Raw genomic sequence first — 23,886 nt, 5'->3', positions numbered from 1 at the left:
TTGCTTTGATGAGCTTTTTTTGCTTCTGTGAGAAGGAAGACAGTTTCTGACTTCCTTTTACAGTTCTTTTTTTCAAAAAAATTTTTAGAGACCCTCTTTGTCGCTCTGTTGCCCAGGCTAGAGTGCAGTGGCGTGATCATAGCTCACTGCAGCCTTGACCTCTGTACACAAGGAATCCTCCTATCTCAGCCTCCCTAGTACCTAGGACTACTGGCACATGCCACTGCACCTGGCTACTTTTAAAACTTTTTGTAGGGACAAGGTCTTGCTATGTTGCTAAGGCTGTCCTTGAACTCCTGAACTCAAGCAAACTTCCCACCTCAGCTTCCCATCTAAGTGCCGGTATTACAGGCATGAGCCACTGCGTCCAGCCTCCCTTGTACAGTTCTATCTGCACCCCTCTAACTTTTCCTTGCAAAAACACCCTCAAGAGTAGGTCATCAGTAAAACTATCTCTAGCCCACGGACTACACACGTGAACCATCAGAGTCACCAGAAGCAGGCTATCTGCTTCAGAGCCCAGTGTCTGCTGGGGATCTGAGCAATCCTGTGGGAGGGTCTCTTTCCCCACTGCGGGCACTGCCTCCAAAGCAGGCTGGCTGGCCCTGAGTGAGGGCTGTATTGATTCAGGAAGGCTGTGAGGGATTGCTCCAAAGGCCGGAACAAGAGATTCCACAGTAGAAACAAGCAGCTTTCACAATAACCAATTAAACCAAGACATTATCCATGCCAAGCCATTAGCCCGGGCCACTTAAGAGCCACAATAAATCCTGTCTGTTTTAAAGTCTTGTGTGCACAAAGGAGGCACCTCTGGCCTGTACCCAGAATGCTCCCAGGCTCTTAGATGATAGGATCTCCCCTCATTAAGGCCTGACAGAGAGGCAGGAGGGAGGATGCATCTGCAAGCCAAGCCACTCCTCCACTCTGGTCTGTCCAGCCCCCGAGTTTCTCACTCTGCATTAAGTCCGAGTTAGATTGCATCCGTGCCTCATCTGCTTCTCTTGTTTTCTCTCTGCCTGTTCCTTCTATGCCTGGGCAAATTTCCCTTAAGTATCAGGCTCACAGCTATTGCTCACTGGGAGTCCCCAGGCAACAGAGTGGCATATACTTGAATGCTTCGAAGTACATCTATACAAGTATGACAACTCTGCCCCCAGGGTCTGGGCTGAAGCTGGGTTACAGAGTCCTGCAAAGTGGTGACTTTGTGCCAAGAAATATGAGGTGCTAGGGCCCCACAGCAGGTCTGCTGGGCTAGTGCTCCTGGCCCTGGCTTTGTTGCCCACACCCTCTGCTTGCCCTCCCCACCAACCCCAGTATGTATTCACCACCCCCTCTATTCACCTTCCTCCCCTGCTCACCCTCCTCCCATGCTCACCTCCTCTGCTCAGCCTCTTCCTCTGTTCACTTCCTTATCTGCTCACCCTCCTCCCTTGTGCACCCCCCTCCTCCCCTGCTCACCCTCTTCCCCTGTACACCCTCCTCCTCGGCTCATCCTCCTCCCATGCACTCACCCTCCTCCCCTACACTCACCCTCCTCCCTTGCTCACCTTCCTCCCCTGCTCACTTTCCTCCCCTGCTCACCTTCCTCCCCTGCTCACCTTCCTCCCCTGCTCACCCCCTCCCCTGCTCACCCCCCTCCCCTGCTCACCTCCTCCCCTGCTCACTCCCCTCCCCTGCTCACCTTCTCCCCTGCTCACCTTCTCCCCTGCTCACCCCCCTCCCCTGCTTACCTCCTCCCCTGCTCACCCCCTCCCCTGCTCACCTTCTCCCCTGCTCACCCCCTCCCCTGCTCACCCCCTCCCCTGCTCACCTTCTCCCCTGCTCACCTCCTCCTCTGCTCACCTTCTCCCCTGCTCACCCCCTCCCCTGCTCACCTTCTCCCCTGCTCACCCCCTCCCCTGCTCACCTTCTCCCCTGCTCACCCCCTCCTCTGCTCACCCCCTCCCCTGCTCACCTTCTCCCCTGCTCACCTCCTCCTCTGCTCACCCGCCTTCCCCTGCTCACCTTCTCCCCTGCTCACCTTCTCCTCTGCTCACCCGCCTTCCCCTGCTCACCTCCTCCCCTGCTCACCTCCTCCTCTGCTCACCCGCCTTCCCCTGCTCACCTTCTCCCCTGCTCACCTTCTCCTCTGCTCACCCGCCTTCCCCTGCTCACCTCCTCCCCTGCTCACCTCCTCCTCTGCTCACCCGCCTTCCCCTGCTCACCTCCTTCTCTGCACACCCTTGCCCTGCATAACAACTTTTTCCTCTTACTCTGATTTCCCAATTGCACCACCTTCTTCCTCAAGGCATTTGTTATGGTTTTCAGTTTTTCAAGGGGTGATTATTCCTATTTGTGGATTATCTAGCCCATAGCTTCTTTCTCTCCCTCTCTGCCTCTCTCTTGTTTAGTCTCCTACTTTTCTGTCATTCTTTTCTTTCCCTTTTCAGAAACTGTACAGGCTAGAGAAAGGATGAAAGAAATGATTAAAGTTTAGTCTCATATAACCCACTGAAATCCTTCATGAAGGGAAAGATGGACAGTGGTGAAATGCAGGCTGTTTCACTGTCTAGCTTCTTTCTTTATATTGTTTCTGGAAGTTATTTCTCCATGCAGTCTTCATTTTTGAGAGAAACACAGAACCATGAGTTGGCTGGATTTACTCTGCCATGAAGCCTGGCATCAGCACCAGGAACATGAGCAGGTGGAGGTAGCTACTGAGGGAAGGTCACTAAGATCCCTACACAGTGAGGACTGCACAGGAAGTGAAGCAGCGGCCAGCCTTGCACTCTGGCTGTTTTTTGGTCCGGTTCAGCTATCTGGCTGCTGGAGATGGAACCGCTGTCTGCACTGAAGCCAGCACAGGAGGCTGAGCTGCATTGCGGCAGTGCGCCACCTTCACCTTGATTCTGGGACACAGACACAAAGAACATACCAGCAAATGTGCAGCGTGTCGCAATATGAAACCTCAAAAGGCCAGCCCTCAATGACTGTCCTGGCTGGTGTTTTAAAAAAGCCACATCTGCCATCAGATTTCATGGAACCTGCCTTTCTTCTGTTCATTCTTTAATCCTGTGTCAAAAACCTGCCCTTGTCATTTGGGGATGAGAAATCTGTCTTTGCTATGGTGGCTGTCACTGCTGTCTCCATCACAGCTGTGAGGGCCTGCACTCCACCAAAGCAGAGGCCAAAAAGAATGGCCATCCTTTCCTCCTGTTCCCTGTCAGCTTTTCGGCAACATGGCTCTCAGCCCCCAACGTGCTGTCTCCTCCTCTCTGGTGGCTTGCAGGCCTCAGGCTGCTGAGCTGGGCAGTGGAGAACATCTGACTGTCAGCCTAGCCTCTTCCACCTGCTCGGGTCGCCCTCCCTGGCGCCTGGCCTGGCTTTGCTCCTTTCCCTTCCTGTGTTCACGCCAGGGTGCTCTGCTCTCCCCTGGAGTTTGTCTGCCTTCTTCTCTAATAATAACAAGGCTGGACTCTGGTGCCCATGTGCAAAGATCTCCCCATCAAGGCGCTCCATTTCTAGGGCTCTGCCTGCTGTTCCCACAGCTGCTGTGGCCACGGAGGCTTGATCTGAGCTGCCACTTCCAGCCTGCACAGTCAGGGCAGTTTGTGACACTTTTAAAGCCAAATGCCAAGGGGTGGCACTCAGGCGAGCAGCATGTCACTTGTCTACCCCAGGCATGCTCTTAGGGAAATCACTCTCTCTCACATCCATGCACTAGGAATAGGACTTTTAGGTTGTTCTAGGACTTGTGAAGTCATCTTGTATTTCTTTTTACCTGTTAACACATTAATTTTAAACTTCTGTATTAGTTTTCTTTTCTTTTTTTTTTATGAGACAGAGACTTGCTCTGTTGCCAGGTTGGAGTGCAGTGGCATGATCTTGGCTCACTGCAACCTTCACTTCCTGGGTTCAAGCGATTCCCCTGCCTCAGCCTCCTGAGTAGCTGGAACTACAGGAATGCACCATCACACCAGATAATTTTTTTCCCTATTTTATTAAAGACAGGGTTTCGCCATGTTGGTCAGGATGGTCTCAAATTCTCGACCTCTTGATCCGCCCGCCTCCCAAAGTGCTGGGATTACAGGCATGAGCCAGTGCGCCCAGCCACTTCTGTATTAGCTTCCTATTGTTGCCGTAAGAAACCGTCACTAACATAGTGACTTAAAATAACACAAACTGATTATTGCACAGTTCTGGGGGAGGGAGTCTAACAGACTTCTCGTTGAGTTAAAATCAAGGTGTGTCAGTGGGCTGCCCCCCTTTCCAGAACCCAAGAGGAGAATCTGCACTTGGTCTTCTCCACCTTCCAGAGGTTTCTCACATTCTTTGGGTCATGGTCCCCTTCCCCTATCTTCAAATACAACAACGACAGACTTCTCTGAGCCTTTTACCATGGTCCACTCCCTTTCTGATCATAGCTGGAAAATGTTCCACCTTCGAAACCATGTAATTAGACTGGACTCACACAGATGGTGCAGGATAATCTCCCCAAATCACAATCATATCTGCAAAGATCCTTTTGCCACCTAAGGTAAAATACTCACATATCCTGACTATTAATGTGTAGACATCCTTGGGCGGGGTGGGGGGAGGTGGCATTATTTTGCATACCACAACTTCTATTTTTTTTCTTTTCTCTCTCTCTCAAAAAGTAACATCAACATGGCAAGTCATTTCTAAGACATATGATAGACCCAGGGCGAGATTTTATAAGAAGATAAAGATGGGGTCCAAAAACAACCTTTTGACGAAATATCTGACCAACCAGACTACTACCAAACCTGCAACTCACCCACAGTTAGATTCCAGTTAGATTTAATATCTTTCTGAAGCCATTGTCTTCAAAACACTACTGTAGTCTAAATGCCCACCTAAGCATGGTGAAGAGTGGCTGGTGTCTATTTTGTGCAGGGAGATTGAACAACTTTGATTTCCTTAGAACTTCAAAGAGTCCTTGGTACAGACCAAATTACTGTCCTAAGAGGTCAAATTCATGACCAGGGCCACCAAGCTGATGAGTGACAGAGCCAATCGCGGCAGCCAGCCCAACTCGAGCTTTCTTGCTATACCATGCTCCCTCCTATACACACAGCAGCAATGATGCACTGGGAACCTTTAACACACCTTTTCTTGTTGGTGTCTAATACATGCATTGCAATTGTGAAGATATTAGTTTAACTCCAGAGACCGAGATCCTGAAAGTACACCAGTGAGGCTATTTTTGAGGTTGTTTGTGGGAACTATAAGAATAGGTATGGATAATGGGGATAATTCTAGAGAAGATCGGCCTTAGAAGACCTAGAGGAAGTAGGTGTGAGGTGTTCAGAGTTCAGTAAGGTCACAGCTTGCCATGGAGTAGACACCAGGAGGACAGCAGTGAGGAAGGTGACAGGTTGCAGGATACAAATTTGCCTTCTGTCTCTGTAACCAGGCACGTATGACTGTCCATGACTGTGGCCCAGGAACGTGAGCACCACACAATTCTCAACTAGACTTCTGCCAACCTACTTTCCCTCTCTTTACCTTCCAGTGTTTCTTTCATTCTTCTCTTTTCACCTAATACACTCTTTCGCAGAGTCACTCTATTACAGTTGGGATTAGGGCACATGAAATTTATCCAAGAAAGATCTTCTCCATGACCAATCAGTCCATCAAAAAAAAAAAAAAAGCCAGATTATGTTACTACACATTATTTGGTTTGTATCACATATACATTTGTCACAAATTCAATAAATATCATACACTGCCCATAATGTATGCCAATAACTCCTCCTTTAGGTTCTGAATCTCAGAGTTAGTATAAAACCCTTTATTATAAAAAGAGACTCTCATGTGTTGTACCCTTTGGCTATTGGAATGGAAATGACTTATATACACATAGACCTGTTTCTCCCTAGGTGTTTTTAAACTTACTCCAAATATAACCTTGCTCTCTCTTAATTGCTGGTCTATTTATACTAGGATTTAAGTCTTTGCAAATAATGAAAGGAAAACACCTTTTTCATTACTTTAATCACCTGAAGACGAGGGGAAATGAAAAGCTGTGATACCCCAAACTCAACCTTTCCAATAGACTTGACCTCTCTATTTGAATTGATTGCAAACGACTCTCACAATTCTTAGCATCCTTATCCTTTCATGTGAACACAACTTGAGCATTGTTCCCAGTGGTCCTTCAAGCACATGCACAGGAAAAAGGGTATAAAGTAACTCCACGGTCGCCCATCTGCCTTGACTTCTGCTCTGGTAGGCACTGCCAACATCTGAATTCTGTATCAGTGCTTTCAAATGGTTAAACGCAGCTTTTAAGTTTCAGGTGACCATTTTTGCCCCAAAGCTTAACAAAACTCTAGAAAATTGTTACAAAACTGACAAGCTCAAAGAAGTGGGTAGGAAGAAGAAAAAATATATCATGGTAGCTTAAGACTGACTGCATTTTCCATCCACATGGATAGTATAAGCAACTGTACAAGTATATATATTTATGTAGTATAAAATTATATATCATATACATATGATATATAAACTTACTCCAAATATAACCTTGCTCTCTCTTAATTGCTGGTCTATTTATACTATGATTTAAGTCTTTGCAAATAATGAAAGGAAAACATCATTTTTATCTATCATATATAATTATGATATATAAAAAAGTTATTTTCCTTTATTTGCAAAAACTTATATATGACATCATCATATATGATATATATTTGTCACATCATTATATATATCAAATATTATATATAATTATATATGCCATATATATGATATATAATTATATATCATATATAAGTTATATAATTATATATGACATAGAATTATATAAATTCTATATTAATATAAGAAACATATTTATATATATTTATATATAATTAGATGTATTATCTAGCCACATGGACAATATAACCACACATAGTAGTGATAATTAATATTCTTGAAATACACAGCTCTAGACATTGGGGCAGTCTGTTTGTAATAGTCCTCCCAGAGTCACTCCCGGAGAATAAGCCCTCCACTGGGCCTCCATCTCTGCCCTAGTCCAGCATTTCTGTGGATTTTTCTGCAATTTGTGAAGAATTCCCAGCACATAGCAGTTATTACAAGAATCTATAAAATCCTGGTAAATGCAGCCTCAGGCATCATTTGCTATGCTGAAGATCGAGGTGGTCAGGTATTGGATTAAAGTACCAATAAGGAAACAGAGATCCTTTTCATCAGAGTCAGAGGAAGTGAGAAGAAGGTAAAGTAAAAGGTTTGGAGGGAAGGCACAAAGGGGGCTTTAAAACAGCCAGGAGCTTGCTGAGAGCAGAGGAGACTTGGAAGAACTGCCATGGGAATCGGTAAGTCAAGAAGAGCTAAATGAAAAAATGATGGAGAAGCAGGGGAGGCATCCCTCAGACCAGGTGTTTTAAGAGTATGACAGACCCAATCACAAATGTATGACTTTTCACAACAACACAACAGCCTGGAAATAGAAGTAGTGGGCTTGTTCAGTGGAGGGTACCTTTGGTTATGGAAATTAGAAAACCCTGCAGCAGCTCAAAATGATGAGAGATTTCAGGGTAGAAGCTAGTTGCTACAGATATGAGTAAGAGCAGAGGAGGGTTTGTGGACTGGGAAACTGCAGCAGGTTGAGGGAGCCTCCCTTATTATTATTTTTTGAGATGGAGTCTCACTCTGCCATCCAGGCTGGAGTGCAGTGGCACAATTTCTGCTCATTGCAACCTCCACCTCCTGGGTTCAAGCAATTCTTCCACCTCAGTCTCCTGAGTAGCTGGGATTACAGGGCATGCCATCACACCCAGCTAATTTTTGCATTTTTAGTAGAGACGGGGTTTCACCATGTTGCCCAGGTTGGTCTCGAGCTCCTGACCTCAGGTGATCCACCTGCCTCAGCCTCCCAAAGTGCTGGGATTACAGGTGTGAGCCACCGTGCCCAGAGAGGGAGCCTCTCCTTAAGAATAAAAAATATCTTCCTCTTCCAAAGGGAGAGAGAAATGGAAGGTTAGATGATTGTGGTCAGAAAGTGGGAGCTTGAAAGGTGGAGATCTTGGCAGTGGAGCAGTTGCTGATGAAGATGAAATCTGCAGCACATCTACACCAATGAATAGATAGTGTGAGATGATATGAAGGCTACTAGGATACGTTTGGGCAGAGAGACTATGATTCAAGTCATGACACTGAATTTGAGGGAATGATGGGAATGGATGGAAAGTACTTGCCACAAGGCAAGTGTGGAGTCCACAGAGGTCTGTGCAAAGGAACGGAAGTAGGCATGAGCAGCAGCAGAACCATCCAGCCTGGGCTGTAAAAAGATGCCCCAGAAAAAGTCATGGGGTATGAGAATTGCTGGCACATTTCCTCTTGGCGCTGGGGTTCATTGAGGGTACAGTCTTCACTGGAGGCATTGTGAAGTGTTACCAGAAGATCCACTGGCATTTAATGAGAGCAGGTGGTGGAATGGGAGAGGGAATGACATGAGGCTGTAGGAAAGTTTGTTCTTAGTAGAATCAGAGTTTCAAAAAAAATTGGGCAAGTGTTTAGGATAATAGCTCTTAACTCTGGTGGCACAATAGAATAACAAGGGAGTTTTTTTGTTTTTTTTTTTTAATACCTAGAGCAATTACATCAGAACCAGTGGGGCAAGACCCCAGAGTGAGTCTTTATAAAAACTCCCACCTGCTTCCTCTGTGCGTGAGAATTTCCGATTTTGGAAGAACATAAGTGTGAGTCAGGAGCAGGGAAGGCCTGAAGGAGGAGGCCTTTGGGAGGGACGTTGCAAGAGGAAGTATTTCTGGGCAGCAGCAATTAGAGAAGCAGAGAGATGGGAGAGTATGGTGGGAACATTAGCAGGCAGGGTGCCAAGAAGGCAGGATTTTGGTAATAAAGGGCTTTTTAAGCTAATCAGCCCCAAGTTTCCAATTCAAGTGTGGGTGTGAGGAAGAGTGACGTGACTGGAATAATTGTCTCTTTGGTATGTTGGAGAAACAATCCACCTAGAACTAGGATTTTGGTATTTCTGCATTATTAAAAGGCCATGAGGTGCAAGAAAGCCTCATCCATTATTCATGTTTGTTTCAGGCTAAGTGCTAGATCCCCAGATGCTGAGAATTTATAAATGTCTATTTAGAAAGCACTGACCATGACACAAACCGCTCTTGAGTTGTTTTCGCTGCTTAATCTTGTTCATCACTCTCTCTCACTATTGACCATTTGCATCTTGTGTTCACTGATTATTAAAATCAGAATTACTTTTATGAAATATTCTATTTTGCATGTATTTGGGTGTGTTTGTTGGGAAGACAGGGTGCCTGAGGAGAGAACTATGTGTGTGAATATAAAATATGTATAGCAAACATTTCAAGTATGACGTAGGTCATCTATGGCATGCTTTTGCGATGACTTTTCATGAAACTGTTGAAAAGATTTGCCTTAATCAGATCCAGTGGCTCCCCTACATATACCTTTTCCCCTAATTTAAGCCTAGCATGATTCCTATCCTGACAGGGCTTTGCATGTATTACATTTGCAAGGAATATATATATAAAATAACCTTAAGCTTTACATTAGAGCTGTGTGTTCAGAACTTTTATTCAAAATCAGAAAATCTTACAGGCTCAACCATCAAAATTATATGCACTGACTCAAGAGGTCAAATCCCTGTCTGAAGACCATGCTGGTCAAATCCACCATGGTGAACAGATGATGGCAAGAGGCCCCTGGCTTACCTTCCAGCTTCCACTCGCACCCTCTACAGTCTTTTCCTGTGGAGCCACTTCCTAGGGGACCTATCCTGGAACACTCAGTGTTCAGAACCAAGCACTAGTCTCTGAACAGAAGCTCCAGATGGAAATACCCTGATATTCAGAAAAACTTTCTTTCCTTGGCTTCCTTGACTCATTTTTCTTCCATTTCTATTCCTCATCTGGCTGCTCATCCTTCTTTACTTCCTTTGCTGGCTGCCCTTCCTCCTCCCTTGCAATGCCAGGGCTTTCCTTGGTCCCCTGTCTCTAGGGTACGGCACTTTCAGCAACTTTGCTTAGGGGCCAAGCAGCCAGGCTGCAGCCAGGCTGCAGCCAGCAGCCTGGGCATGAAGCCTGCTGTCTCCACGTAACAGCTGTGTGACCTAGAGAAACGTACTTAAACTTTCTGTGCCTTGGGTTTATAAACCTATAAAGTGGAGATTATGGTGTCTTATAGATAAAATGAAGATTAAGTGAATTAATATAAAGTATTTAGAATTTTGTCTTATACATAGAAGCTCTCAGTCATGTAGATTATTATTATTATTATTATTATTATTTTTTTTTTTTGAGACAGTTTCACTCTTGTTACCCAGGCTGGAGTGCAATGGCATGATCTCAGCTCACTGCAACCTCTGCCTCCTGGGCTCAAGCAACTCTCCTGCCTCAGCCTCCCAGTAGCTGGGACCACAGGCATGAGCCACCATGCCCAGCTAATTTTTGTATTATTAGTAGAGACGGGGTTTCACCATGTTGACCAGGATGCTCTCAATCTCTTGACCTGGAGATCCATCCACCTCAGCCTCCCAAAGTGCTGAGATTATAGGCGTGAGCCACCGTGCCCAGCTGTAGATTTTTTTATGATTATCTTCTACCTCTCTCTTGATAGTCTCCCTGACCACTGTGGATAACAATTATCCACATAATGTAGTTGGTTCTTGGATTTCCATTTCAAAAACCTGTTCTCTGTTCAGAGAACCACATATATATTTCTAACTGTGCCTTGGGCATCTTTTATAGACTGAATTAGAGTCTATAAAATTCAGTATTCCAAAAGAAAAGGCACTGTTATGGGGCCGGGCGCGGTGGCTCAAGCCTGTAATCCCAGCACTTTGGGAGGCTGAGGAGGGTGGATCACGAGGTCAAGAGATCGAGACCATCCTGGTCAACATGGTGAAACCCCGTCTCTACTAAAAATACAAAAAATTAGCTGGGCATGGTGGCGCATGCCTGTAATCCCAGCTACTCCGGAGGCTGAGGCAGGAGAATTGCCTGAACCCAGGAGGTGGAGGTTGCAGTGAGCCGAGATCGCGCCATTGCACTGGGTAACAAGAGCGAAACTCTGTCTCAAAAAAAGAAAAGAAAAAAAAGAAAAGGCACTGTTACAGACTGATGTCTGTGTCTCCCCAGATTTGTATATGGTAATCCTAATCCCCAGTGTGATAGTATAAGGAGGTGAGGCCTTTGGGTGGGGACCAGGTCATAAGGGTGGTGCCCTTAGGAATGGGATTAGTGACCTTGTAAAGGCGATCCCAGAGAGCTCTCTCCCCATCTCTCCACCATGTGAGGACACAGCAAAACGTCAGCAGTCTGCCACCCAAAAGAGGGTTCCTCACCAGAGCCCACCCATGCTGGCACCCTGACCTCAGATTTTCAGCCTCCAGAATGGAAGTTTGGGTTGGAACTGTGGGAAGTAAACATCTGTTATTTAAGCCACACAGCCTGGGGCACTTTGTCAGAGCTGCCTGAACTGTCAAGACAGGCACCATCTCTATACCCCAAGGCTTCCTGCCCCTAAGTTTGCTACTATGACTTAGAGGCAGAAACTTGACCTTCTGCCCCACCCATTCAGCGTTCGTCATGGGATTCTCTAAAGGCCACTTGAACAGGACATTTTAGCCTTGTTCTCTTCATCTCACTCCTCCGTCATCCTCCCAGCTCCATCACACATTCCTTCCTACTTTGACTCACCTTCTCACTGAAGTCAGGCTGATATTTCTAACATGTATTTTCAATCATGTCTTTCTTCTGTTTATACCTCTCCAATTTCCATTAACTCAATAACTGAATCTCAACTCCTCTCTCTGGTCATGAAGGTCTATCTAGACGAAATTCCTACCTATTATTCCAGGCTTACCAGAAGCAATCTGCTTGTACAAAGTCTATATTTATTGTTTGCTTCTGTGTTTATTCATGCTCTTCCCTCCAACTAGAAATCTCGTGTTTTTCCCCACCACTATTGCTGATCAAAGCCTAATCTTCCATTAGGGCCAGGCATCAAACGTTAGCTCCTTTTCAGATTTCCTCAAAGTAATGATGCCTCCGTCTCCTGAGCTCCCACATAGCACTTTGCAACTGTGGCCTTTCTCACCCTCTGACTTACCTCCTCGACCTCGACATGCTTCTTTTATTCCTCCTTCTAGACCATAACTTCCTCAAAGGCACTAAGTATATCCCCTAAACTTCAAATGGGATAAAATGGATGGCAATAATCACACCAGGAATTAAGCTCATTTATTCTGCAAAGCAGCAGCCTGTTGTCAAGTGCTAACCCGCTCCCTCACAGCCCTCATAAAAAGAATGGGAAAGCATGTAAATGAAGCAGCACACCAGAGGAGCATACAGTGTGAGCAATTATGCCAATTCCTTTTATAGGAAGAACGCAGCTGAGATAAACATGGAAGGAGATTATTTACCATCCACGGGTCCCATTGCCAAATTCTTCTACATTTTTCATTAAAAGAAATCAAGGAAGGTAAACAAAGTAGCCCTTGGGAGGAATCCGAATAAACAGCTCATATATCAGCATGGCCTCAGAGAAACATCTATCCTTTTAAACTGCATCCTTCGGGGCCAAACACATGTGTCCACACACTTGGGTGCACATGCTCAGCCACGTCTCCAGGTGTGCACAGCCAGGCAAAACCTTGGCTTCCAGGTGAAGGTGAAGAGGGCAGGCCAGGTGGGAGGCACTTACCTTCAGGGCATCCTGGGTGTCATCCAGACAGTAGACTCGAATGCTGTACTCCAGGGAGGAGCAGCACAGGGGCCCGAAGATGGCCAGCTTCAGGCGCTTTGCAGCCGCTTTGGTGGTGGAATGCCCGACCAGGGCGTAGGTGCTGAGGTTCTCTGTGAGGATGTGACAGGCCTCTGCATCCAGCTGAATGTAGCAAGGGGTAGTGAAGTTTTCTTCTCCAACCACCACCACATCCTGGGAGACAAGAGGGAAGGGTCACGGCTAAGCTACCCAGAACACACGCGGGCCACCAGGGATGGTGGCGAATGATAGTGGGTTGAGCAGGACCTATCCTTTTCTTGGTCTTTTTTCTCCCTCGTGTTTTATGCTCTGTCTACTTAAGATTTTCATCACTGTGTCTCTTTATACCATTGTCTTTACACTGAGAATATTCTTTATTTAAATGTCCTTCAGTTTGCAGTTTTTGAACTTCTAGAATCTATATTTTCCCTAAAAATCTGTACATGTGAAAAGAATTAGATAAATTAAGGAACAGTACAATGTACATTAATATGCAATTCTACTATGCTCTTTCAAAACTCACCTGACACTTCCTTCCTAAAGAAATACACTGCTTTTTCTAAGTCATCTTGGCTGTCAGATTCTAAGAAAAGCAAGACATGACAAATTCCATGACACATAAGATACATTTCTCTGTTACTCTTCATGTGTCATTCAACAGTCTACTCTTTTAGACCTTGAAAACATTTAGCAAGAAATAAAAATAAATGGACGTGATGGTTTTTATTTAAAAAATCAGTGACTAATTCAACCAAGTTTTGATTCATCTATATAGTTCAGGTCACAGAACATATAATCTGAAAGACCAAGTATGGGACCCCAAAACCAAGGGCTGGGATTCTGAATGCATCCTGGGGCAACCAGGTGACAGACGCATGTGAAGCAGGCAGGCCACAGTCAGGGAGGAATGATGGAGACTGTGGGTAAACAGAGCGCACGTCTGTGTAAAGAGCTCAGCCTCACTGCGCTTCGGCCCATGGCTGCTGTGCAAGAATGCAGGCCAAACATGGGCAAAGCCTCACGCATTCCAAGACACACTGGAAGTTCAGATTTTAATGTGCAATTTTCCAACTTTTAATTAACTCAAATTTAAAAGAAGATCTCAGACAGAAGAAATACACACATGAGCATGAGTCAGTCTCTGTCCTGTCAGACATGGAGTCAGTCTTTCTGTAGGGGCAGGACTCATGTCAACTTCGATTCCCACTGTATTCCAGTGGCCTGGCTCAGGGTGAATGTCTAACAACTATTTGCTGAAATAGTGAATGAACACTTGGTTATAAACTTAGTTCAGAGGGCTACGCAAAGACATGAAAGAGGTCACCACCTCGGTTATTATTTATTAGTTGGGCCTTGCAACATCATCTGAGCTATAATAAGAGCCGTGTTTTAATAGCATCAGTGAAGTAATTTCTTCTACTGAACCTAGACCTCCAGAGGAAGCTCCTAAAAAGGAAGAGAGGAAAGAAGTTCAGAAGCTCCAGGTTTATTGCAGGCACAAAAGGACACCTGGAAAGCAGCCACTTTCTCCAGGACAAAGGAAAGCCTCCGGTATCACCTAGTGGCGACATGGTACAGAAAGCTTCCTGGAAGACATGGCCGAAGAGCGTCCCAGTCATGCACAAGTACAAGGGGCTTTCATGAGGACTGCCCTCTTCTACTTTCCTCATTGGCTCAGTGTATTGTTACTGTCGTTATTGTTACCACTCAAACTCAGAAACGGATAGGGCAGTAGGAAGAGAGTCATGCAAACAATTAGGATCGCATTGAATTAAGACCGGATGTCTTCCAGATAAATCATTTAAAGGTTAAATAGAATTAAAGTTAGATCTGGATAAGTCTGGTCATAACTCGAGATAGAGTATGTTTATTTATTAATTATGTACACTTCGGCAAAGAGTGATCCCCTGATATGGCCAAGAGTAGAACATGCCCATAGAAAAAAAAATCCCAGTTAATCCCAGGTTTGCTCTGCTGCTCTTCTAGATCTAATGCTATATTTTCTTCAAATATTAGGAACTGGAATCTTCATGTGCATCTTTTCTAAAAATATTTTTCCTAAAAAATTATCATAAGTAATTGCAAAGCATACATGTTTTGCATATTATAACTTCCTATTTTATGTTTTACATTTTATACAAGTATTCATATTATTGAATATTTTTGTTTATACGTATTACTGAAATAGAGGTGCTAAGCGGAGGGTTCTAATATAAGGAACTGGACTTGTTTAAAGCATCATCCTTAAGAAGTTATGATGGCAACGGCTGCAGAGAGCCATGGATCCTGTTCATTCTAGTGGAGCTTTGGAGACACACCCTTTGTGTTTCCCAAGGTTAAGTTCACAAGAACTATATCCCAGGTATGTGTCTTCACGTAAGTACCTAACATTTTCTTACCCAGTTGCAATGTTTCTGTACCTGCAAATTATATGTGTATGTGTGTGTGTGTGTGTGTGTGTGTGTGTATACATATATATATATAGAGAGAGAGAGAGAGAGAGAGAGCGCAGTGGCAAGATCTCGGCTCACTGCAACCTCTGCCTCCTGGGTTCAAATGATTCTCCTGCCTCAGCCTCCCGAGTAGCTGGGATTACAGGTGCATGCCATAGCACCCGGCTAATTTTTCTATTTTTGGTAGAGATGGGGTTTCACAATGTTGGTCAGGCTGATCTCAAACTCCTGACCTCATGATCCCCCTGTCTTGGCCTCCCAAAGTGCTGGGATTACAGGCATGAGCCACACCATATATGTATATATGTATGAAGTATGCATATACACATATACATCATATATACATATATAATTGATATTTCAAAAGGAACATGGCTAAGTCTCTTATGTGCACTTCTCCTATGAGTTATCTAATAAGTGACCATCATTTTCTGTGTGCCTATCAATCAGTAGACATAACTAACACTCAGGAACTAGTCTGCCTGTCTGTCTCTCATTTTGAGGGTGAGCTAAAATTTCACTGTTTTGCTTTAAAAATAAAAGGCCTGCCATAACTGCTCCTGCTTATCTGCATGGATTATTCTTGCATAGCATCTTTATCCCGACAGCAGCTCACCTCCCACTGTCCCTGTGCTGCCTGGTTCTTGAGCAGTATCTTCCAGTCCTCGGTATTGGGGTCTGCGCAGTGATGCATAGTGAGGATGACAGGGCGGGTGAGCAGGGCTCCTGGGGGCCCACAGCTCACCACAGGGGTCAAGAGTGTTTGAGAGTCATCCATGGGAGGCCTGGAAGGAGAGCAGAGAATGGCATCAGTGATATTTCCGTTGTATTTATGAACTATGCACTTGGGTTCTGAGAGCTACAGTTCTTATGCAAACAGTTCAAGTTTTCTCTTGGAATTCTTTATTTTTCCGGGGAGTGGGGGTTGGGGAGAGGAAATAGGTGATGCAGAATTAAGTGCTCTTTATAGCAAGACCTTGATCTTGCAGGACTGGAAGTCTTTATGATAACAATCAATTTGTCAGCATCTCTTTGATTCCCTTTTCTCCGACACAGGTCTTCTTGTGGTAGCTTCCTCTGAATTTATGTACAGACACTTTCAAGATGGAATGGGAAGAACAGAGTCCCTATGAAGTTACATAACCAGATTTTCTGATAATTCTTGCCACTGGTCTCACAGGGTTTTAAATACTTTTGTGTTTTCAGGACCTGACTTGAAAAATACTTTTAAAAAATCATTTCAGAATGAGGACACTCTAGAGCTAAACTTAGTCCAAATGACTTTCAGGAATAATTTAGGCTAGTACAGCAGATTCACTCTGTCAAATATGACTAGAAAGAATATAGAACTGTATTTATACAGCAACTTAAAATGAGATCTCTTTACTTGTACAGTTCATACTCAGAGAATCTGAACAGAAAGAACCTCAAAAACACAGATTCTTTATTTTTATATATAAAAATTACCTTAAATCTTTTTCCTAACAAGACTGCAATCAACAAGCAAATGGATAAACTAACCCAACCTCTCAGTAAATTTGTGAAGATGTAGTTCCAAAGGTGTTGAGTAGATAGCTCGAAGTCTAAACAGTAAGTGCCTGTTAGTGCTGAGATGAAAATGAACGCCTTCTCAATGACAGTATTCAAGCTACTCAATCAGAATAGCATAGCTTTTGAAATCATGGACTCTCTCAGAATTTTAGAACAGCCCGTGGCAGTCACTGGGAAGCACCTTCTATCCAAAAGCTCTCTACAACATGGCGGAAGTACAGTTAGTGCTATACACACATCCAAAACTGCAGTCCACTACTGCTAAAAGGTCACCTCATTTACCATCAACTCAAATTTACAAAATATTCTTATTTAGAATGAGTACAATCTGACTTCCTGAAATTTCTGTTAGTATCCTTGACTGGCTTTTGAGGCAACATTGTTTCTGTATTTGGAGATTGTTATGATGCCTCTACAGTCTTATTACAGAACAAACAACCTCAATTTTTCCAAACTCAGCTGGAAGAGCATGGCTTTCGGATCTCTCCTTAGGTTTCTATCTTCATTTTCATATGGATGCTGGTCATTGTTTTCAAGGTCCTTGTTAAAATGGTGGCATCCTGAACTCGTCACTCAAATAGACAGTATGAGGGAGTGTTTTCTTTGATTTGCAATCTGTGTTTATATTCATGCCTCACAAAATTGTTGCCGTTGATTATTCTCAATCGAGGAATTACTTATAAATATTATTTAGCAGGCTCCAGTTACATGGGAAGATGGAGATAGTATGGTTAAGCATTTCCTTTATAAAATGAAGTAATGAAGTTCCAAGGGAGTTAAGAAAGTTGTTAAAGCTAACCACTCTACATATTCCTCACATGAAAGGCTCTTAGGCTAAGTCTATGGACATGGTTCTTAGGCTAAGTCTAGTTGCATGATTGTAATGATGGCTTTTAAACATAGGTACCAAAATTTATATTTAGTTTTTCATTTGAACTTAATAGTTTCAGGGTAAATTTGGAGTCATCTATTTCTTAATGCTGTATGTTTCCTCCAAATATTGGCTATCTCTTCCAGTCTTTTCTCCTCCCTAACCCTGATATGCTTACCATTTATGTTCTCATTCTAACCACTGATAACTTTGCAACACAAGAATTGGAAATTTCAATATTTTCAGGGACTCCATTTGAAATCTCTTTCCAATATGACATCAATACTTTGAGCCATATAGTTCCACCAAATGTAAACCCATTAAAATGGACATTGTCCAGTTCACATCTTTTGATCTAATTCACATGTATATGACAAGGGACATATCAAATTTCTATTGCAATAGCCATTTGAAATTTATTTTTCTCTAGTCTTTATCTATGGTTTACATATTATTTATTCCATATTCTAGAAGTTTGCTTACATCTATGGGTTATCCTTGTTGAACAGTCAATGAATGGCAGTTGTTATTATTTTTAATATTGTTGGAAGACAATTGTCCATGAATTTCTCATGTTTATGCATGGATGTTTGTATAGCAATCACCTTGAAAGATAAAGACAATGTCTACTCCTGGAGCAAATGGCAAATATGTGTACTCCCCATTAGAAAAGACTCAGGTTCTCTAAGCTCACAGGTCCTTTCTGGAGAAATGCAACAATTGAGTATGTAGGCTTCATCTGAACTTTTTAGATTACCATTTCTAAAATGGGGCTCACAACATTGGCACAACAATGATGGTACTCTGTACAGCGCTATCACTGTGGGTAATAAGCTGTCTGTTGTCTTTGATCCACAAGTCTTGTGTCTTTTATCAGCATGCATAAAACTGTGAAAGCTAACTCGGTAGCTCACAAGCAAGTTTAAATCTTAGTGCTTTCACAGTTGACTATTAGTTCTAAGAATGCAATTAAAATTTGGCATATGTTCCCCTTAATAACTCTTGGCTGTCACTGCTTCCTCTCTTATTCTAAAACTACACTAGGATCTCAGCAACCTATGGCTTTTCTTTCTTCCTATTTAGAAAACCAACACAACTTTCAACTACTTTTAGTCTTTTAATAGCATTTACATTCTCTTTGAGTAATAATACCCTTTCTTCCATTAAATCTAAAGTTATCTAGGTTCTTGGGAATGTACTGAAATCTGGAATTGTAAGGTTATTGGGAGCAAATTGAGACCTCTTTTCTATCCCCATTACCACCTTTGTTTTCATTTTCTCTTAACCCAGCTTGTCCTTCTTTCAGTCTGAAATTCCTTCTCTTAAACACAAGTCAAGTTCTGCTTTCAGTGTGTCATAGTTAATACTATACTATCTGCCTTAAGCAGTGACTTTATTATTGCTTAATTCTATTTTTCCTATCCTGGAGGGGGAAAAAAACAATGATTGCATTTTTCTGAGCACTACTCTTACCTTCTAGTTACAAGTGTACCTTGAGAAGTGAACATTAAACTTTTAAAGAAGGAGACCACAGTGGAATCTATTTCAAGTGGTCTTTGCAATATAGTTGGGGATTGAAAACATCTATCTCTCAGTCTGGTGTTAGCAGCCGGTGCTTGAGGCAGGAAGGAGGAGGGGTTCTTCTCATCACTGACTTGGAACAGAAGGGAGAAGACTCCCTGCTGGGCTGGGGAGCTGTCAGACCTGTACTCTCCAAGTATACCCCGGCATGCAATATTGATGGGCACCATTCTTGGAAGAGGGATAGCAAGGGAAGGAGGGGCAGTAGGTGTCAAAAGAATTTATTAACCCAGTGAGGTGCAAGAATGTAATGAATAGGGAAGTGGCGAAGTGGAATTCATAACAGGGAATGAAAACAAAGAAGAAATAATGGTAAGATTCTCTTATAGTCTTTCAAGATGAGACAAGTAGCATTGAAACTGGAAATATCTGAGCATATACGGAAGGAGTTAGGCAGGATAAGATTTAACTATGTGAAAACTAAGGTTAGAGTGTGTAACACATTTCCTTTATTTACACAAAGGAAGATATTAAAATACATAGAAGAAAATAGCAGAAAATAAATATCTTGGATTCATGTTTTTGCAGAGAAGGGCTTCACTCTTTATGTCTCACGTGTTTTCTAAGCAATTCAAGCAAACAGTCTGTAAATATTAATTGCAGGTGATATAAAAATGAACATAGAGCAAAAATTAGCGGCAGAAGCGGCAGTTAGGTATAAATTCAGCAAAGAATAATGATCACAATTTTAAATGTTTTCTGAAGTCCAACAAGGATAATATTCCAGTAAATATTATCTGGATGGGTGCTGAGTCCTCTAGGATAAAGCCCACAGAGAGAAATTTCAGTTTCCTGTCAGAAATGTTTTCTCATCCTTTGTCATTATCAGTGAGGAGAACTTCTAATCAAGAGTGCATAATTGACAAAACTTTCATGTAAGCCATTGCATCACCTGCTCATGGCACACCTGTAAGTTTGTTAGTGTATGTCTATTACCTCTTTTCCAGAAGAGGAAACTGAAATCTGCAGATATTAACACACTTGTCTAAGGATGTAAAGCTAGGTTTCAAACACCAATCATTTATACAACGCTGTATTTTGGGTTGTTTAGAGTGGGTTTAAGTCTTTGTGAAACTATTATTGTCTGTTACCTAGAGCAGGCTCAAAACTCCTTGAAAAGAATCTATCTCCATACACCTCTGTGGGAACAGGAGATACTTTCTAGTAATGGTCATCTCTTTTGTCTGATCCCTCAGGATGATAATCCCACCGTAGGCTCAGCTGCCTTTTAAAACACAGGCCTTCACACATAACTGGCAACTTGAAATATTTGCACTTTAGGTACCTGACAGGGACTATCTAACTCACTTGCTATCAAAAGCTCAATTGTGCAAAAATAATATTTATGAAAGCCACTCCAAAGGGCGTGCCACCATTTCCCTAGACAGAACAAAATCTATCCCTGGATTAAGCCAGAACTGATAAGCATTATGCTTATCTACTTCACTGAGGGACGCTGATAGAAGCAGCCCTTGAAACTCATTGCTGTTTTTCTCTTAAGGATGCTGTTCACTGTATTAGCAAAATGTCTTCTTTATGAGAAACCAAAGGAAAAATAATTGAGTTTCTTCTGAGCGTATTTTTTTCCTCATGGACACGCGGATCTTGTTACTTAACACATTTCCTTATTGAAAGGCTCAGAAATAGTAAATTCATGACCTGGTACCAGCAAATGTGCTGGGAATTACATTAACTATTTTATATTCTAACTGCTTGCCTACTTTATCTTATCTTTCATAACTTTATATTCCCCATTTTCTTACCTTTTTATCCACTTATTTAAATTTATTCCTCTTATCAAAAAGAAGTGTTTTATAAACTACCTTGAAGCATAAATGTACATTGTCAAGAACAGTATGGGGATACGATTTAAATACATCTGGACTCACTAACCCCCATTGTTAGTCTTTTTATAGCTTTTCCTTCAAACTGAGGAACTTGGGGCTCATGAATGAGAAAGGACTCTACTAAAAGGAGAAAGATCACCATGTTTCCTGAGACAGAATAATGTCAACTACGATTTTACAAAGTTCCAAAAAATAACATGTTAAGCAAATCTATCTCCTATATGATTACCCACATAGGGAACTTTGGACCTCTATTTATCCTAACACATTACTTTATTATTTATATTTAATACCTATATATGTCATGTCAGTTGCCTCACCACTAACTCACATCTTAAACCATTGTTAAGGGGATTTCATCAATTAAAAAAAAAATCCTAAAGGCCACTGATGTCCCACAGTCAGTTGACGAATTTAATCATCTTTTTGTTTTTCTTCCTCTTTCTCTATGTTTTCACTTTAATAGCACCCATCTTCAGGCTCCATCTTGGAGCTCTCTTTACCTTTGATTTTCGAGATCCTATATATACCACAGTTTGTCTGTCTACCCTTAAAACCTTCATTCATTCATTCAGAAATATTAATTGAGGAGCCACTACTCATAACACAGTAATATGTTAAGAATGATGCTAGACGCAAACTCTTCATTTGCCTTATCCTTACATATTCCATTTCATTTCTCTCATCACACCCAAACCTTCTTAGGAATACTTCTTGAAGTCTTTCCCCAGTTTTTTTTGCCTCTGCATTTTCTCGGCTGGAGGTTCCTTCCTTGCCATGACTTTACTTCCATGTCCCTAGCAGGAATCCACATCCCCATTTACACTGAATACATCCGCACTGGAATCTGTCCTCTCCCCTGGAGCCATTGCTGCCTCTCACCTTTCTCACAATTCTCACAGTGCCCCAGGCTTGATTTCTGAATCTATTCTGTGTGTTCTGACTCTCTTTTGCAACACTTCTAGCAAGCTGTGAAATACTTTCTCTTCTGAAGTAGATTCTCTCTACAGAGTTTCCATTCTCTCAGCCTGGGGCCTGGCTCACCCTCTGGCCTGGCTCTTCCTCCTCCTCTTCCTCTCACCTGCATTACTGCCAGGGCCACCCCAGCACCAAGCCTTCTGGGCAAGTCCTTCTGTTCCCTTCACCCATGCACCCCTCACACTGTCACTGGATCAATCTTTAAAAAGCACTGCTATTCCTGTGTCACTTGGCTGCTCAGAAACTTTCTGTGGCTCCCTACAGTTTACAAAATGGTGTTCTATTCACCTTTATATCTGGAATTTCTAAATAGATTTCTTCATCTTCTGATGAAACTGCTAGGTGAGTATACAATGCAGAGAAAAGGGAAAATCAGCTTTCATATCTTCAACTCAAATTGTTTTTCAACAAGAATAGATAAAGGACAAAATTTCAGTCCAGGTTGGGTTTGTTTGTGAAAAGTGCTATTAGAAACAAGCCAAAAAGGCCCATGTGAGCAGCATTAATTGTGGAAATTGTATCTACCAGGAAAGCAAAGGCTTTGCCCCCTCTCCAGAGATCTGTAAAGGAGGAGAGGTAGAAAACCTGAGCGCAGCACTGCCCCCTCGATGGTCGGAGAACTCTTTTCCCATCTCTGTGGCTCATTCAGGCTATTCAGCTGCCATCCTGCACTTTCGCTTAGAGCATGTTCAGTAATGGTAAGACCCCTCTTGTCACATCTACTATGCCACATGTAATTAAGTTCATGCCTCTCTTCAGACAATTCACTTCCACAGATGAGCAGCTGGATACCATCCAACTGGAAACATACCCAGATTGGGATGCAATAAAAGGAATCAGAGAAGGAAAATGGAGAAAACTGCTCAGAATTTTCCTCCAAAAGCTTAGTAACATCACAGCTCCTGAGGTCCTCACAGAGTCTTCTCCCAAAGAAGTTCTGTCTTGTATCATGTGCGGATAGAAAGGATCTTTAGTGAGCAATAGAAAGCGTATCCAAAAATGCACCATAATAAGTAGGCAGAGGTGTGGTTTGTGCATGGTGCAATGGAGGAGGATGGCACTTAGGAAGTAGAAAGCGCTTTGTGGTCAGAAAAGCCTGAGTTTCAATTCTGCCTCACTCAGCTACCGACTGTGAAACCTTGGCTATGGAACCCAATTCCCCTGTGCCTCAATTTCTTCATCTTTAAAGTGGAGCTCATCACAGCTTTCAGAGTGTAGTGAGAAGTGAAATTAAGAGTTTGCCGGATGAAGGGCAGGATGCCTTGTAATATGACTATGTTCTAAAGCACATTCCTGCCACTGTGTTTTCACGATAAAAATGCATCTAGTTTATAAGAGAAAACTAGTGATGAGAAGACTTCTCATTTATGTGACACGGTAAGCCTCCTGTATTTGTTCCTTCGTTCATAGTCTCTGGAGCATATTTTCTTTTGAGATCTTGAGGTTTCTCTAGCTTTATTTTTATAAACAGAACTTCTTTGATGCACACTAAATTCAACAGAGTAATTCCCTCTGAACCTAACTTCAGATGATATGCATAGCAAGGAGTGATTTCTGGTTTCCTTTTCATTATAGTCAAAGGCAGAAAAGTGTCTAGCTTTATCAATTTTCTGTTTTTCTTACCTTCATCTGAAATGTACTATTATCCCGGTTAGGGTGCCAAGGAAGCTACAGGAAGAGTAGGCAAGTGAGTGCACACACCTCTTTCAGCTTCAGCCCCTGCCTACAGAAGCCCCTTAAGGCTTGATCTTCAGCTGCAGATAATGAGAAGCGATGGCGAATAAGAGGACCCCACAATTCACTGTTTCTCACCCTAAAGCACAAGCCAATACTTACTTCT

At 42.8% G+C, this 23,886-nt stretch overlaps 1 protein-coding gene across 2 annotated transcripts in view; it reads right to left on the bottom strand.

Moving 5' to 3' along the window:
- The window catches only part of UNC5C (unc-5 netrin receptor C), a 397,080-nt gene that overhangs the window by 24,003 nt on the left and 349,191 nt on the right, over positions 1-23,886 (bottom strand). For both annotated transcript variants that reach the window (XM_035293290.3, XM_035293289.3), the window contains 2 exons: positions 15,835-16,003; positions 12,706-12,939 (listed from right to left, as the gene is read on the bottom strand). In XM_035293290.3, coding sequence (XP_035149181.1) covers positions 12,706-12,939; positions 15,835-16,003 — 403 coding nt within the window. The remainder of the gene's footprint in view (positions 1-12,705; positions 12,940-15,834; positions 16,004-23,886) is intronic.

Source organism: Callithrix jacchus, chromosome 3 (genome assembly GCF_049354715.1).
Source record: "Callithrix jacchus isolate 240 chromosome 3, calJac240_pri, whole genome shotgun sequence".
NCBI classification, from domain to species: domain Eukaryota; kingdom Metazoa; phylum Chordata; class Mammalia; order Primates; family Cebidae; genus Callithrix; species Callithrix jacchus.
The sequence above is the reverse complement of the archived record's forward strand: the minus strand, read 5'-3'. Positions and strand labels throughout refer to the sequence as shown.